The following is a 17,765-nucleotide window of genomic DNA, read 5'->3' on the forward strand; positions in this document are numbered from 1 at the left end:
TATCCTTACAATTGTGGCCTGAGTATGTATAATTGTATATATTATATTTAATAATATAAAGTTTATAAAGAATAAATTCAATATTTTATATACATAGAATTTATTGTATATTTATAAATCAAAGTATAATTATTATTTTTTTAACTTTTCATTGTTTTTTATATTTGAAAGGCAACAAAGCGGATTCAAATTAAATCCGAGTCCAATCCAAGTATGATATACAAGATTTTAGACTGGAATTTGGATTTGGATTTGAAGTTTCAATAACCAGAAAGGATTTGAATTGCACATCTGATTAGAACCCGACCTAAATACAGCCCAATACTATAGTACGTAGAACCAAATATTGCTGGAAAACCAAGAGGTTAACGGCCTTCAACTGTTCTGGTTTATGGTTTATGTTCCTTACAGCAGGACTGTTATTTGATGACTAGCTCCACACACATACAGGACTTAGGATTACTTACTGATGGAACAATTTTGGTCTATGGGGCGTGGGAGTTTGGTCCATGGAAGTAACATTTCACAATTTCATTAACATTGCAAAGATTGTTTACAATAGAATTTTCCATTAATTTGCATCAATTTACATTGCAAAGCCAACAGACAAAAATCAAATGCACATGGTTTCTCTGAGCAGTAAATTAAGAACATAAATATTAATTGTGGTTTATCTTGCGCTGATCACTTGCCCGGAACAAAGTTGGTGGCGTAGGCCCAGGCATTGTTGTTGACAGGGTCGGCAAGGTGGTCGGCAAGGTTCTCCAAGGGTCCCTTGCCAGTCACAATGGCCTGAACAAAGAAGCCAAACATGGAGAACATAGCCAGTCTGCCGTTCTTGATCTCCTTCACCTTAAGCTCAGCATAAGCTTCTGGGTCATCAGCAAGGCCAAGTGGGTCGAAGCTGCCGCCGGGGTAGAGTGGATCTGTCACCTCACCAAGAGGCCCGCCGGCAACACGGTAACCCTCGACGGCACCCATCAAGATAACTTGAGTGGCCCAGATGGCCAGGATGCTCTGGGCGTGAATCAAGCTTGGGTTGCTCAACTAGTCCAATCCACCCTCGCTGAAGATCTGTGCACCAGCCTTGAACCACACGGCCTCGCCGAACTTAACACCATTCCGAAAGAGCAGCTCAGGGAAGACACATCCAAGAGCTCCAAGCATGGCCCATCTGCAGTGGATGACCTCGAGCACACGGTTCTTGGCGAAGGTCTCAGGGTCAGCAGACAGCCCAGCAGTGTCCCAGCCATAGTCACCAGGGAATTCACCAGTGAGGTAGGAGGGAGGCTCACCGGAGAATGGTCCCAGGTACTTGACTCTGTCTGGTCCTTACCATGGGCTACCGGATGAAACCGGCTTGGGCTTAGCCAGAGTCTTTTTCATGGTGACTCTGCCTTCACCGAGTAGCTGCTCGGAGGCGGACTGAGCAAGCTTCACGGCCTTGCCGGCGAATGAGGGAGAAGAGAGAGCCATTGTAGAGGCAGCCATGGTAGAAGAACAACTGAGAGGGTTAATTGTTGTGTTTATGTGAAATGGATGGTTGTTGGGCTAAGAAAGGAGAGGGGCTAAATAGGAGGCGTCAAGCAGGAAAGAGACGAAGCCCTGTCGCCCATGAACCTCTAAATCTCTCACACCATTGGTCGAAGGATTTTTGGGGAGTCTTTGGTGGTGCTGAGTGCGCCAAGTAAGATGAGAATGAGATGGTACAAAATCTATATCTCTTTGCTAAGTGTCTAAGCACCCTATCCATATTTCTATCCAAGCTAACAAGAAGAGAGCTGATTAGGGCACAACCCAATTTTGATAGATGGACACATCCCTAGTTAAAAGACAAAAGCACCCATGCCGAAGTACATATCTACATATATTGAAGTTCCTTCTTTTCAAAACGTCATCACTTTTGGCCTATTCACTATTCACTAGTCACCAGGGGTGTGCCCATTTATTATTTTTGGGATATGCTCCTCTAATTACCACTCTTAATTAGGTTTTAAGTTCTAAGAAGACAAATACAAAAACTATGTTAATAAAAAATATATCTGTTAGGTTTTATCTCCATCTCTAAGGCTGCATTTGGTTTGAAGGAAAAGGTAGGGAAAGGAAAGTAAAAGTAGGAAAACCTTTACAATCCCTACGTTTTCCTTCAAACCAAACATAGCCTGAAGGATTTCTATTGCTACCAGAGGCATGGTATTTCACCAGACAAGAGGGATCTATACGGTCTAGGGGTGTAAGTGAGCCCAGCCTCCTCGAGAGCTATTCGGGCTTGGCTCACTAAATAATTGAACTTGGCTCATAGTTATTGAGTTTGAGTTGTGCTCGACCTCGACTTGAGTCAAGTATTTGGTTGAGCCGAGTTCAGTCTTTGCAACAATCGGCTTGAGTGGTTTGTGAGCCTAATCAAGTTCATAAGAAAATATTATTATTTTTAATATGTTTGTTATTATATATAATACAAAATCATTAATTTTTTGACATTAGCATATTGATAATATAAATAAATACATTTATAATTGGTTTTCATATGTTTTATTTATAACATTTATAATAATATCAATTTATCTATAATTTTTAGTATTTTAATATACTTAATATTAATTTATTTATAACCAGCTTGAGTTGAGTTGGGCTCGAATAGCTCATGAGTAAGAGTGTCAATGGACCGGTTTTGGATTGGACCCCGTCCAGTCCAAAATCAAATTGGATGGACCAACAAGACATATTGGATTCGACCAATCTGGTCCAAAATATTTATTAGATTGGATTGGACCTGTCCATCCGTAACAAATTTATATTGGATTGGGTTGGATTAAGCAAATATCTGGTCCGTTGATATAAGATAAGAATATATGTGTTAATGGACCAGGTTTGGATTGAAACCAATCTAAATCAAAATGAATTTGAACAAATTGGACAGTTCAGACATTGAATTGGATCGGTCCAAATTGGTTTAAAACATTCATTGGTTTGAATTGAACCTGATCCATTTATAATGAACTCACTAGATCAGATTGGACCAAATCCAGTCCAATTAACACCCCTACTCACGAGTGTTGAGCCAAATACATAAACTTGATAAGCTTGAGTCAAGTTTCGAGTTCTATGTTTATCAACTGAGTTTGAGTACAAGTAAATTGATATTCGGCTTGACTTGGCTCGATTACACCCCTGGTCAATGGGCGTGATTGATTGTATGTTTAAAGTATAAACTATCAGATAAAATACATTGAATTCACTATATATATTCGGACCTAAGAATTTAGATTGTAAATTTCCTTTCTAATTTAGAGAAAAAAAATTCACCACAATTAAAAGAATATAAGTTGAATATTTAAAAGAAGTATAACCAAATGGTACAGGTCATGACTGCATGCAAGTCTGCAACTGGAACAAAAGTAGACCCAATCCAAGCACTTCTCCGGGTTGGATTTTTCATGTGTTTCTATGTGTTAGAAATTAAGCTGATTTTGATGTGAAATAGCTTTAGAAGATAACTTATTAGAAGTAATATTTGCCGTTATTTGTATTTTTATATTTTTCTTTGCATTTGAATAAATATAATTAAAGAGTTGAACAAGTTAAATGGGACTATTCAATCAGTGACCCAATAACCAAACGGTTTTACCTCTGGTTTGAGTTTGACAACATTGTAGAAAACAATGGGTTTATGCAAAGTTCTCCAGGAAATCTGCCCTAATGATGTGGTGAGTTCTTTTAACTTTTAATGGGTATTATGGTAAGATGAAAAGTACTCAGTATGGACAATTGGACATGTCTTTTCATGAGTCCCACCGTCTCTCTAGGGCAAAGAAATGAAGAATCCAAGAATTGCATTAAAATTTCTTGTTTATACACTCATAAAAAAGAAACGGGAAAGGAGGAAAACAGTCCTAACACCCAAAACATCACTCCCCATTTTCCAAGGCTGTATTTGGTTTGAAGGAAAAAGTAGGGAAAGGTAATTAGGAAGCATTTACAAATCTTATGTAGGTTTTCCTATCTTTCCCTTCTTTTAATTTCCTTACTTTTTCTTTCAAACCAAACAAGCCCAAATGTCAATATAATCTAACCAACAAGAGGTTTGAATTTTGAAGAGCTGATGTTATTAAAGGCTAAATAAAGCTCGAGTTTCATAAATTATTAATGATATACAAATCCTGTAGGTCCTTACACCCACTAACTGATTTTCATCTATATGGAATCTAATGAACACAACACTGTACTGGCCCATTCCAGACCTGTGATGGATGAATGCGGTTTCATGAAGGTGGCTTGCTAATCTAGGAGCTCTGAATTGAAAGAACTCAATACAAATCAAACCTCATTTCATCAGAAACATATAACTGAACATACAAATAAGACTGTTTACGATTTGGCTCCATCAAACTGCATGTCAACACAAAAATCAAATGCACACATGGTTTCTCTGAGCAGTAAAGAAGAAATATTATTAATTGTGCTTTCTCTTTTGCTGATCACTTGCCCGGAACAAAGTTGGTGGCGTAAGCCCAAGCGTTGTTATTGACAGGGTCGGCAAGGTGGTCGGCGAGGTTCTCCAATGGTCCCTTGCCGGTCACAATGGCCTGAACAAAGAAGCCAAACATAGAGAACATGGCCAGTCTGCCGTTCTTGATCTCCTTCACCTTAAGCTCAGCGAGATTCTCAGGGTCATCAGCTAGTCCAAGTGGGTCAAAGCTGCCGCCGGGGTAGAGTGGGTCTGTCACCTCACCAAGAGGCCCGCCGGCAACACGGTAGCCCTCGACGGCACCCATCAAGATAATTTGGGTAGCCCAGATGGCTAGAATGCTCTGGGCGTGAATCAAGCTTGGATTGCCCAAGTAGTCCAATCCACCCTCGCTGAAGATCTGTGCACCAGCCTTGTACCACACGGCCTCGCCGAACTTAACACCATTCCGAGCGAGCAGCTCAGGGAAGACACACCCAAGAGCTCCAAGCATGGCCCATCTGCAGTGGATGACCTCGAGCTCACGGTTCTTGGCGAAGGTCTCAGGGTCAGCAGACAGCCCAGCAGTGTCCCAGCCATAGTCACCAGGGAATTCACCAGTGAGGTAGGAGGGAGGCTCACCGGAAAATGGTCCCAGGTACTTGACTCTGTCTGGTCCATACCATGGGCTACCGGATGAAACCGGCTTGGGCTTAGCCACAGTCTTTCTCATGGTGACTCTGCCTTCACCGAGTAGCTTGTTGGAGGCGGACGGAGCAAGCTTCACGGCCTTGCCGGCGAATGAGGAAGAAGAGAGAGCCATTGTAGAGGCAGCCATGGTAGAAGAGCGAGTGAGATCAGGTAGATAGTTACAGTGTTTACGTGAAATGGATGGTTTTGGGTCTGAGAAGGAGAGAGAGTATAAATAGGAGGCGTCAAGGAAGAAAGAGACAAAGTGTTGTCATCCATGAAACTCTGCAACTCTCACACCATTGGTGGAAGGATTTCTGAAGAGTGTTTGTGGCACTGAATGTGCCAAGTAAGATAGATAGGATGGTAGCTGAAATCTTTGCTTCTTTTTTCTTTTTTGTCCAACACTCTATCCATATATCTATCCATGTTTATAACAATTCATCTATCTATACAAATATAGATAGATTTTTGGATCCTCTACAGGAACCGGAGGATACTGGGTCAATCGTGATGTGCCACGTCATCCTGATATTGGAAAGGATTTTAGACGATTCATCGGTTATGCCATTGTTATTCACAAAATTCTTCGCCAAAAAAATCAAAAAAAAAAAAAAAGAATTGCATCTTCTGATGTCACCACAGGAAATTTGGGCATTAGGGGCTGTTTTTTAAAGGGCAGATAAATGGCTGTAGGTAAAATTGTTAATATTTAGGGAAATTGTCTAAAACTCACCATGAGTTTTCATCTTTTCTCTTAAATTTATCATGACTTTTCAAAATGTCTAAAACTCACCATGTCACTAACTTGACATTAAAGAGACTAATGGGTGTTAATATATTACTATTTTAACCTTCATAGAAAAATATAAAATATATACAAAATAAATTAACAGGCTTTAATATATTACCATTTTAATATTTAGGCATGAAAAGAAGGAAAAGTTCAAAAATATTTTCAAATATAAAATACATAAAAACATAGAAATTACAAAAAATATAAAAAATTTTATAGAAATTGCAAACAAAATTAAAAATTATTTTCAAATTATAGAAACTATAGAAATTGAGAAACAAAATCAGAAAATATAAATGGTAGAAAAAACACCAAAAATTATAGAAAAACACAGAAATTACAAATAAATAACAAAAGTACAGGAAAAATTATAGATTGTAGAAAATAGAATGTAAAAAACAGAAATTATAAAAAACATTGGAATTATAAGACACTAAAAATGCAAAAAAAAAAAAAAAGAAAATTGAAAACTGAAAAATACTATTTTTCGTCTAACTCACCATTAACGGCGCACTAACGGAAGGTGAGTTTTGGAAAATAAAAACTTACTAAAATGGTGAGTTTTAGATATTTTGAAAAGCTGTGGTGAGTTTAAGGGAAATGTTAAAAAGTCATTGTGAGTTTTAGACAATTTCCCTAGTCTTTAAACTAGATTGCCTGCTGTTATACTAAAGCCTGTGGAAAATAGGATTTTCTTCCTCCCACTCTTATTTCTTTCATTTATTTGTCTTCCCGCTCCTCTCTCTCTCTCTCTCTCTCTCTCTCTCTCTCTCATTTTACGGTCAAACCTTTGCTTACTCTTTTCTCACTTCTCTCCCAGTCTTCTCGCACCACTGAACTGCATCCAACTAGTGATGGCGTCGACAACGGTCTCTCTCTCTGATTTGATCTTCAACAGACGTGGATTCCGGTTTCTTTCAGTGAATTCTAAGACACTAGGACTTGGGACGGTTTCACATTTTTATTTATTCCTTTCTTCAGTCCCATTCTAATAAGCATTTCACAGGGGAGGATTTGGGAGAACCTCTACGTGTTTGATCTCTTGAAGCTATTTGTTCGCATATCCTTCGGATCTTTGCAAGGTGAGTTTTCAATTGTTTTCAATGCTATTTTATTTTGTTTAGAAAATTGTAGATTTGTATGCATTATTTCTACTAGATGAAAGATTATCTTGTGAGTATTAATTTGTAAAATCAGTTATTATCTTGTGAGTATTTGTATATACCTTGATGATTTAGTGTGCTTTCTTAGGCTAGATCCATCTTCTTTGGTAAAATCATTGATGGATCCAAGTTTGCTGAATTGGATATCCCCAAGTAATTATTAAAAGCATTTGTTGAACTGGAAAACAGTTGATGCATGACATAAAATATAAATCCCCTTCATCTAAAAAGCATTATATGATCTAGATTTAATCCATTTTAACCCATTGACACCATTAGGAAGGCTCATCCAAACAGTCGATGCATAACATAATTCATTGGTATATTGTTATATATGGTGGATACTAACTTTTTGTGGATATCATGTACAATCATACTTACTGATGAGGGATAATTTGGTCCTCCAATGACATCATGACACGTGGCATCATAGAATAGTTGGATGACACATCGACACCACATATGTAAACCACTTTAGACACTTCACGACTACATCAGTGACCTCAGCACCACCCCAGTAGGCTGAACTACGAACAGCTAGGCATCACCTTAGGTTGGTGTAAGAAGTGACCTGCTTCCACTAAACTTGCCCCAGTTAGTGACCTACCTAATGTGCCAAGCGACCTCCCCCTTAAGTGGTTAATTGCCTCTGAATTTCACGAGATCACAACACCACGTTGGAAGAGCTAGTTATCACCCCACCCATTTCGGATGAGATTGGATAAACATTATTTGCTTACACGGAGTCCACCTCCATGCATGGAATCACCTTCGAACCAGACGTGGCGGAGATCTTGGATGTGTTTTGTGAGGCTCACGACAGCTCGCCTATATAAGTGCCTCACCTCTAACATCATGAGGTACACACGATTTTGCACTCTCTTTCTCTCTCTCTCTCTCTTACTTTCTATCTCTCAAAAACTCCAACTCGCTGACTTAAGCATTGGAGTGCCCAGATCGGGTAAAAGTAGCCTGGGTACTTTGATATTATCTCTTTCTTTGCAGCTCGACCAAGTGAACTACATAGTCTGGCGTTTGAGCTGTCCTCTAGCAGAGAGCTACCAGATCATGCACCATTAGTTACATATACTTCTTTTTGTAAGTATTTCATAAGGGAACCTATCCCTCTTTTTGTAATAAATCAAATATGTTTTTATTAGCCTATAAAAAAAATTAAAATAGTATCATTTGGTTTGAACTTTGAGTTGTTCTCTATAAATATGGCAAAGGGATGTATCATTGTCCAGATTAAAGAAAAGTAATTGTTTTTTGCACAATTACTGTAACTTGTTATTCCTTGTGAAAACTCTAGTGTTTGTCCTATGGAAATATGGAACCTTTAATTTTTATTTTATATTTTTGATAAGAAACTATAGATTTTATTAAATATGCATCAAGAAGAAAATCCAAGTGTACATTGTGAGCATTAGAACAAGGAGGCTTCCAACAAAATAGAGCTCCAAAACAAGAGAGAGAGAGAGAGAGAGAGAGAGAGAGAGAAGAGAAGAGAAAAAGAGAGAAGAAAGCATACCAATTGGGTTTGTATTATTGAAAAATATTCTAGTTGTATTCTATTATGTCCTATCAATAAATACCTACTACTAAAAATGCTTAGACTGGAAGTTTTATTTTTTATTTTTTTGTTTAAATATGACTTTGTGCTTGGTAGAAATAAATGTTTCATTCATAGAATAGAGAACTATGCGGTATGTATTATTGAAGATGTGGAATTTGCAAGGGACTTTAAGTACAGATGAACTGTTTAGTTGGAAACATCATATTTGCGAAGAATTTGTGGTGACTGATCTTTGAAAGGAGCCTACTAGTTCCTGTTGGACATCAAATTCTTTGAAGAACACATAAGTCCTATTCAAGTCTCAAAACCTATGCATGTAGGAAAGCCTCCCAACCCAATGGCATCTCTACCTCCATGCAGGTCTATGTTTTTATTCACCTGTCACTACAGATTTCCATAAATAAAAAACTCCACTTTGCATAGGCATGTTAAATAGATTGTGATGCTGCTATTATAAATATTCTTTTGACCTAAGATTTTGAAAGAAAAGAATATGTTTTGGTATTAAGGTGCAATTCCACTTTAGAGCCATAAGTATTTATATATTTTGCTTCTAAAATTGCTTTACAAATTCCAGGAAAACATGACAAACCAACAAACAAGAATTCATCCTCAGGAATAAAGACATTAACATAGCTTTACTTGACTAATGGCACAATCATTTAAATTTTAACACATTTGAGCCATTCTTGAATGAGACAATAACAAAAATGAAAGTTCTAAATAAACAAAGATGAAGAAAAGAAAGAGGTGTTCTCTGTCAAGAACTTAGTAGCACTTGTCCTACTAATGAAACAGAACATCTCCAATCCAAGTCGGAAAGATGTAAGACAGTGATTGTGGGAAAAATCAGGGGTATTCTCTGTCAAATTGTACTACAAAAAGCTGCCCAGTCACCAAAATTCAAATTTCCTCATAAAGAGGATTGGATACCTCAGATTCCTTCAAGGCAGCTTTCTTATTGTGGTCTCTACTCTTGAATAAATGCCTAACTAGAGAAAATCTAACCAGAAGGGGCATTAACCTACAAGTTACCTATTCTTGCACCGTCCAGTGGTGAGAGAGGTTTATGCTCATTTATGTAGATTGATCAATCTGAGTTGGGGTATGCCAGAGAAGATGACAGATCCTTGGTGTATTCTAGAGAATATTTGACGATAAATTTCAGTCCTGGATGGCTGCAACAGATTTTTTTAGAGATGTTCCTCTTCAGTCCTATTTTGATCTTATTGTTTTGTTTTGCAATAGCAAGTAGGAGATGTCCACTACTGATTTTATTTTTCTTGTGAGTCTCTTTTTGGATTGTTGATAATTTACTCCTATTCAATCTTTAGGAGTAAAACTTTTTTCACTATTAGGAGAGAAAAAAAGTTTTACTCTTGGTACATATAATCATTTATTTTCATGTTATAAAATAATAACTTAGAACTATGTTATGCCTTATTATTCACCTTTTTATATTGTTTCAATATACAATAGAGAATATTTGTCTTTCTTAATCATCCTTTGAGGAATCATACAATTTGTTCTTCCAGCTCCTGCCATGGAGTGATTTTCGAGAAAGTTGGTTCTCTTTTATCCTTACTCTAATTGTAGAATGACAGTGGTCTTGTGTATTCTAGTTCATTAGATAGTTGGTATGCAGGCTCATGAAGGGCATAGTGTTGGAACTACCACATCATGAATTTAATGTGCTGATACTATCCTATGAACCTAGATGATTCTATCTTTTTATGGCGTTTTGCTTGCAACCATGTTAATTGGGTTGGTTGCAAGTACCTGGTAGATATGTGTCAAGGAGTCAGATCTGTTTGTTCTCCAATCTTGAAACATAAAGCTCTGCTATGTTAAGATTAGTCCACCAACGAGTTTAAAAAACAAATGTGGTAAATGAATTTGTAACATGATAGTTGCAAACTAAACTATAATAAGGCATTTAGAGTACACATCACATGACACTAATGGAGCCCTCTTGGTTGGGAATTGTGTAGATCTAAATTTCAATTTCTAATTATGATATTCTTTTAACAATATGAATTAATAATTAATACTAGATGCATCCTAAGTAAAAGTTTTACCTGCAGAATCTCTCAATTATCAAACTTCACATTGGAAGATAGGGTACAGATTTGGTGTTTTGAATACATATCCCATACCCACACTCACCTGTGTGCTTTGGTGTCCAATATAAGTACTTGGGTAAAATGGAGTCAAAAGAGTGGGATTGGCTCAGAAGTTGTGCAATATGGATGGCTGAACCCTACAAGAACATTGGGCGAATTTTCAAAAAGTTTCTTTCTCTTTCATCTGGGAATCGTATTCCCTAATTTAGAAAACTACACTTTTAAGGTTTGTTCTTGAATCAAAACCGGAATAGATCAGAAACCAAAAGGGAAGAGAGGGATATACTTAATACGTAATAACAGTAATAGCAACTCCCTAGTTAAAAGACAAATTGGACAATTCAGACATTGAAACCAATCTAAATCAAAATGAATTTGAACAAATTGGACAATTCAGACATTGAATTGCATCGGTCCAAATTGGTTCAAAATATTCTTTGGTTTGAATTGAACCTGGTCCATTTATAATGGACTCACTGGATCAGATTGGACCAAATCCAGTCCAATTAACACCCCTACTCACGAGTGTTGAGCCAAATACATGAACTTGATAAGCTTGAGTCAAGTTTCGAGTTCTATGTTTATCAAGTGAGTTTGGGCACAAGTAAATTGATATTCGGCTTGACTTGGCTCGATTACACCCCTGGTCAATGGGCGTGATTGATTGTATGTTTAAAGTTTAAACTATCAGATAAAATACATTGAATTCACTATATATATTCGGACCTAAGAATTTAGATTGTAAATTTCCTTTCTAATTTAGAGAAAAAAAAATTCACCACAATTAAAAGAATATAAGTTGAATATTTAAAAGAAGTATAACCAAATGGTACAGGTCATGACTGCATGCAAGTCTGCAACTGGAACAAAAGCGGACCCAATCCAAGCACTTCTACGGGTTGGATTTTTACATGTGTTTCTATGTGTTAGAAATTAAGCTGATTTTGATGTGAAATAGCTTTAGAAGATAATTTATTAGAAGTAATATTTGCTGTTATTTGTATTTTTATATTTTTCTTTGCATTTGAATAAATATAATTAAGGAGTTGAACAAGTTAAATGGGACTATTCAATCAGTGACCCAATAACCAAACGGTTTTACCTCTGGTTTGAGTTTGACAACATTGTAGAAAACAATGGGTTTATGCAAAGTTCTCCAGGAAATCTGCCCTAATGATGTGGTGAGTTCTTTTTTATTTTAATGGGTATTATGTTAAGATGAAAAGTACTCAGTATGGACAATCGGACATGTCTTTTCATGAGTTCCACCGTCTCTCTAGGGCAAATAAATGAAGAATCCAAGAATTGCATTAAAATTTCTTGTTTATACACTCATAAAAAAGAAAAGGGAAAGGAGGAAAACAGTACTAACACCCAAAACATCACTCCCCATTCTCCAAGGCTGTGTTTGGTTTGAAGAAAAAAGTAGGGAAAGGTAATTAGGAAGCCTTTACAAATCTTATATAGGTTTTCCTATCTTTCCCTTCCTTTAATTTCCTTACTTTTTCTTTCAAACCAAACATAGCCCAAATGTCAAGATAATCTAACCAACAAGAGGTTTGAATTTTGAAGAGCTGATGTTATTAAAGGCTAAATAAAGCTCGAGTTTCATAAATTATTAATGATATACAAATCCTGTAGGTCCTTACACCCACTAACTGATTTTCATCCATATGGAATCTAATGAACACAACACTGTACTGGCCCATTCCAGACCTGTGATGGATGCATTCAGTTTCATGAAGGTGGCTTGCTAATCTAGGAGCTCTGAATTGAAAGAACTCAATACAAATCAAATCTCATTTCATCAGAAACATATACCTGAACATACAAATAAGACTGTTTACGATTTGGCTCCATCAAACTGCATGTCAACACAAAAATCAAATGCACACATGGTTTCTCTGAGCAGTAAAGAAGAAATATTATTAATTGTGCTTTCTCTTTTGCTGATCACTTGCCCGGAACAAAGTTGGTGGCGTAAGCCCAAGCGTTGTTGTTGACAGGGTCGGCAAGGTGGTCGGCGAGGTTCTCCAATGGTCCCTTGCCGGTCACAATGGCCTGAACAAAGAAGCCAAACATAGAGAACATGGCCAGTCTGCCGTTCTTAATCTCCTTCACCTTAAGCTCAGCGAATTTCTCAGGGTCATCAGCTAGTCCAAGTGGGTCAAAGCTGCCGCCGGGGTAGAGTGGGTCTGTCACCTCACCAAGAGGCCCGCCGGCAACACGGTAGCCCTCGACGGCACCCATCAAGATAACTTGGGTAGCCCAGATGGCTAGAATGCTCTGGGCGTGAATCAAGCTTGGATTGCCCAAGTAGTCCAATCCACCCTCGCTGAAGATCTGTGCACCAGCCTTGAACCACACGGCTTCGCCGAACTTAACACCATTCCGAGCGAGCAGCTCAGGGAAGACACATCCAAGAGCTCCAAGCATGGCCCATCTGCAGTGGATGACCTCGAGCTCACGGTTCTTGGCGAAGGTCTCAGGGTCAGCAGACAGACCAGCAGTGTCCCAGCCATAGTCACCAGGGAATTCACCAGTGAGGTAGGAGGGAGACTCACCGGAGAATGGTCCCAGGTACTTGACTCTGTCTGGTCCATACCATGGGCTACCGGATGAAACCGACTTGGGCTTAGCCACAGTCTTTCTCATGGTGACTCTGCCTTCACCGAGTAGCTTGTCGGAGGCGGACGGAGCAAGCTTCACGGCCTTGCCGGCAAATGAGGGAGAAGAGAGAGCCATTGTAGAGGCAGCCATGGTAGAAGAAGAGCGAGTGAGATCAGGTAGATAGTTACAGTATTTACGTGAAAAGGATGGTTTTGAGTCTGAGAAGGAGAGAGAGTATAAATAGGAGGCGTCAAGGAAGAAAGAGACAAAGTGTTGTCATCCATGAAATTCTGCAACTCTCACACCATTGGTGGAAGGATTTCTGAAGAGTGTTTGTGGTACTGAGTGTGCCAAGTAAGATAGATAGGATGGTAGCCGAAATCTTTGCTTCTTTTTGGATCCTCTACAGGAACCGGAGGATACTGGGTCAATCGTGATGTGCCACGTCATTCAGATATTGGAAAGGATTTTAGACGATTCCTCGGTTATGCCATTTGTTATTCACAAAATTCTTCGCCAAAAAAGTGAAAAAAAAAAGGGAATTGCATCTTCTGATGTCATCACAGGAAATTTGGACATTAGGGGCAGTTTTTTAAAGGGTAGCTAAAATTGTTAGTATTTAGGGAAATTGTCTAAAATTCACCATGAGTTTTCATTATTTCTCTTAAATTTATCATAACTTTTCAAAATGTCTAAAACTCACCATGTCACTTAGTAGACATTAAACAGACTAATGGATAAGACTCATCTTATCTTTCAGCTAATCCAGATCAGGTTATAAATAATATTTTGCCCCATTTTGATTAACTAACTTAAGCCCAATTCGAAATGGGCTTTAGGCCCATTAAGTCACATAGCTCACTTACCCTTTAATATGCTGGCTAATTTGGCTTTTTTTGTATGGAGTGGGATCGTAGCATTGATCTATACATCAGCCACATGGGTTCAGCCCAACCTCCGTTACATGGCCTGGCCAAATTCACTACAGAACACAGTGAATCCTGAGTCCATCAGTATGGGCTCTTAATGGGCCCAACATTTACACTAAATGGTCATCGGGTCCAATCACCTTATGAAAGCCCAAGGATTGTGTATAGATGCAAGATTAGCCCATCAAGTATTTATCCTTAATGGTCTTACACTTAACCTCTTAACCTTTAATGATCAAACACTCCCGAAAAGAGAGAACATCTCCATCAACTGTAAGGTACAATGCTGCACTCTCTACTCACGGATCTCGAAAATTAAAACATTTTGCAAACAATTTGAAACCATAATATATATATATATATATATATTATGTATATCTCTATATAAACCAACAGTTTAGGTTTCCACCAGAGAGTGCATTCCCCGATCATTCTCGGACTGTCCCAACATACCCAGGTTTTGACCCCCTCTAAGAATCTCACTGATTGACATGTTAAAGATAACCCAATCCGACACTTAATGTAGTATCATAATCGAGTCTAGGGATCAGGTGTAACATTCCAGGTTTGCCCATCTATCTCCAAGGTCTAGGACAATACTAGAATTTGGTCCAGTTCAAGGTTTCAAGAAAACCCACACGCATGTACCTCAGGTCTCACCTTAGCAGCTAAGACAAACCACCCTAATCAACTTGGCGGCACATCAGTGTCAGCCTTGGCAAGATAAATCTCCCCAAATCTATCCAACGGCTGTGAAGATTCTAAACTAACACGAGTTTCATAAGTGTCCAGTTTAAGGGTATTACACAGAAACACACCATAATAACATGAATCAATTATGTACTATATTCATTTACAATAAATGGAAATAAGTGCATCAATTTGATTAGAGCTAAAGGCATACACTGTATAACAACTCCCACTTACACTTAGGTCCAATCGGGTACAAGCCGTAATCCCATACTCTCCACGTGTTTCTCAAACACTTTCTGTGTTAGTGGCTTTGTCAATGGTCTACCACATTCTTCGCTGACGCTACCTTTTAATGTCAATCTCCCATATATCCAGTGTTTTCACACAATAGTGAAATGGGTGATGTGCTGAATTCCAAATTTTAGAATGAACACCTTCACTCATTAGGCAGCCTCACTTACGACAATGTGCTCGACTTGGGATGTGGAATCTTCTATTCTTACTACACAGGACCCCATCGTGAAGATGTAACCAGATGTAAACATTCTACCATTTGGATCTAACTAGCAGTCGGTATCAGTATACCCGATGATCTGTAGTGAACTACCATCGAATACCAAACAAGACTCTTTTGTACTTCGAAGGTATTTTAGTATGTGTTTCACAGCTATCCAGTGCTCCTGACCTGGGTTAGATTGAAACCTACTTACCACACTCACTACCTGAGCAATGTCGGGCCGAGTGCACAGCATGGCATACACGATGCTCCCTACGGCTGAATCATAGGGAGTCTCTCACATGCCCTCAATCTCTTTAGGAGTCTTGGGAGACATACCCTTAGAGAGAGTGACTCCGTGCTTGAAAGGAACATTTCCTTTATTGGAGTTCTCTATATTGTATCTTTTGACAATCTTGTCAATGTAAGTAGGCTGGGATAATCCTATTATCCTCTTCGATCTATCTCTATAGAGTCAAAGTTCCAAGATGTAGGAGGCTTCTCTAAGATCTTTCATGGAGAATTGCTACGATAACCACACTTTCACCGTAGTTAACATCCATACATCATTCCCAATGAGTAGAATGTCATCTACATACAGAACCAAGAATGTAACATTATCTCCCACTATCTTCCTATAAACACAGGGCTCATCCGGATTCAGCTCAAAATTAAACTGTTTGATGGTAGAGTCAAACCGGATGTTCCAACTCCTAGAAGCTTGCTTAAGTCCATATATGGATTAAGTTTACATACCATGTGTTCCTGACCTACAGTAATGAATCCTTACAGTTGCTGCATGTAGATATCTTTAGTAAGATCTTCTTTCAGGAACGCGGTTTTGACATCCATTTGCCTTATCTCATAGTCATGATATGCTGCTACAGCTAGCAGGATCACAATGGATTTAAGCATGTCCACGAGCGAAAAGGTTCAGTCATAGACGATTTCCTCTGTCTTAGTGTACCCTTTTGCCACAAGATGAGCTTTATAGGTCTCAACCTTACCATTGGGGCCCTTCTTCCTCTTACAGATCCATTTGCAATCAGTTGCTTTTACCCCAGGGGTGGATCTACTAGAGTCTAGACTCCATTGGTCTCCATTGAATCTATCTCAGCTCTCATGGCATCTTCCCACTTTAAGGAATCTATATCCAACATAACTTCCATATAAGTCACGAGATCCTCCTCACTGGTCGTAGCTTTCACTAAGTAAGTTTCTTAGTCATAGCCATAACAAACTGGAAGTCTGGATACCCGGGTAGACCTTCTAGGTTGGTTATTTTCTAGAACTTGTCAGACATCTCCCACTATCCCTGGGCTCTCCTCATCAAGAACAACTTCTTGATGAAGATTATCCAAGATATAATCTTCCTCTAGGAAGTAGGCACATCGAATGCAAAACACTTTTTACTCTTTTGGATCATAGAATAAGTAACCTTCAGAGCCTTTGGGGTAACTTACAAATAGGCAACGACTAGTCTTGAATTCCAATTTGTCAGCACTAGTTCTTTTAACATGTTCTGGACAACCCCAAATCTTCAAGTGTCTTACACTTGGTTTCTTACCGGTCCATAGCTCATATAGAGTCTTAGGAACGAATTTTTTTGGAATCCGATTCAACACATAAATAACATTCTCTAATGCATAACCTCAAAAGGATATAGGTAACTTTGAGTAGACAAGAAGTGAATAGACCATATCTAATATAGTCTGATTTTTCCTCTCTTTAATTGTGGTGTAGCAGGAGAAGTCAGTTGTGATATAACCCCATTTTCTTTTAAGTAGTCCCTGAATTCGTTGGAGAGATATTCACCCGGAGTATGTGTCTCCCCCACTGTTTCTCGACCTCTTGTTTGAACTTTTTGAACTTTTCAAAGGATTCAGACTTATGTCTCATTAGGTACATGTAACCATATTGTGAAAAATCATCAGTAAATATTATAAAATAAATATGCTGGTTACGTGTCCTAACATTCATGGGACCACATACATCAATATGTATAAGGTTAAGCGTGCCTGTAGATCTTTCAGGCTTTCCTGTAAATGGTCGCTTCGTCATCTTACCCTAAAGGCAAGGTTCATAGGTTGGAAGATCTTCTATAGTTGAACCCTTGCAATGCGTTACATGCATGAGTTGAAGCCCTGAAGTCAATACACCAAGAAGCAGAAGTGACCAACAAATTGGTCTCTATGATAAAAGATTCGAAATTACATTGCTTCTTAGTCTTATCCCTTCCTAG

General features: G+C 38.4%; 2 protein-coding genes and 1 pseudogene across 2 annotated transcripts; all 3 read right to left on the reverse strand.

Moving 5' to 3' along the window:
* Nucleotides 1-501: 501 nt before the first annotated feature.
* LOC148867007 (chlorophyll a-b binding protein 40, chloroplastic-like) lies at nt 502-1,636 on the reverse strand (annotated as a pseudogene).
* Nucleotides 1,637-4,083: 2,447 nt separating this feature from the next.
* On the reverse strand, nt 4,084-5,419 carry LOC148867008 (chlorophyll a-b binding protein 3C, chloroplastic-like). Its single transcript, XM_088980337.1, has one exon. It carries the CDS (start codon nt 5,283-5,285, stop codon nt 4,479-4,481), a length of 807 nt encoding a protein of 268 aa, XP_088836463.1. The 5' UTR covers nt 5,286-5,419; the 3' UTR covers nt 4,084-4,478.
* A 6,934-nt stretch (nt 5,420-12,353) lies between these two features.
* On the reverse strand, nt 12,354-13,613 carry LOC148867009 (chlorophyll a-b binding protein 40, chloroplastic-like). Its single transcript, XM_088980338.1, has one exon. The coding sequence runs from the start codon at nt 13,553-13,555 to the stop codon at nt 12,749-12,751; it is 807 nt and encodes a 268-aa protein (XP_088836464.1). The 5' UTR covers nt 13,556-13,613; the 3' UTR covers nt 12,354-12,748.
* Between the last annotated feature and the right edge of the window lie 4,152 nt (nt 13,614-17,765).

Source organism: Nelumbo lutea, chromosome 3, assembly GCF_056320005.1.
Source record: "Nelumbo lutea isolate HS-2025 chromosome 3, American lotus-T2T, whole genome shotgun sequence".
NCBI lineage: Eukaryota > Viridiplantae > Streptophyta > Magnoliopsida > Proteales > Nelumbonaceae > Nelumbo > Nelumbo lutea.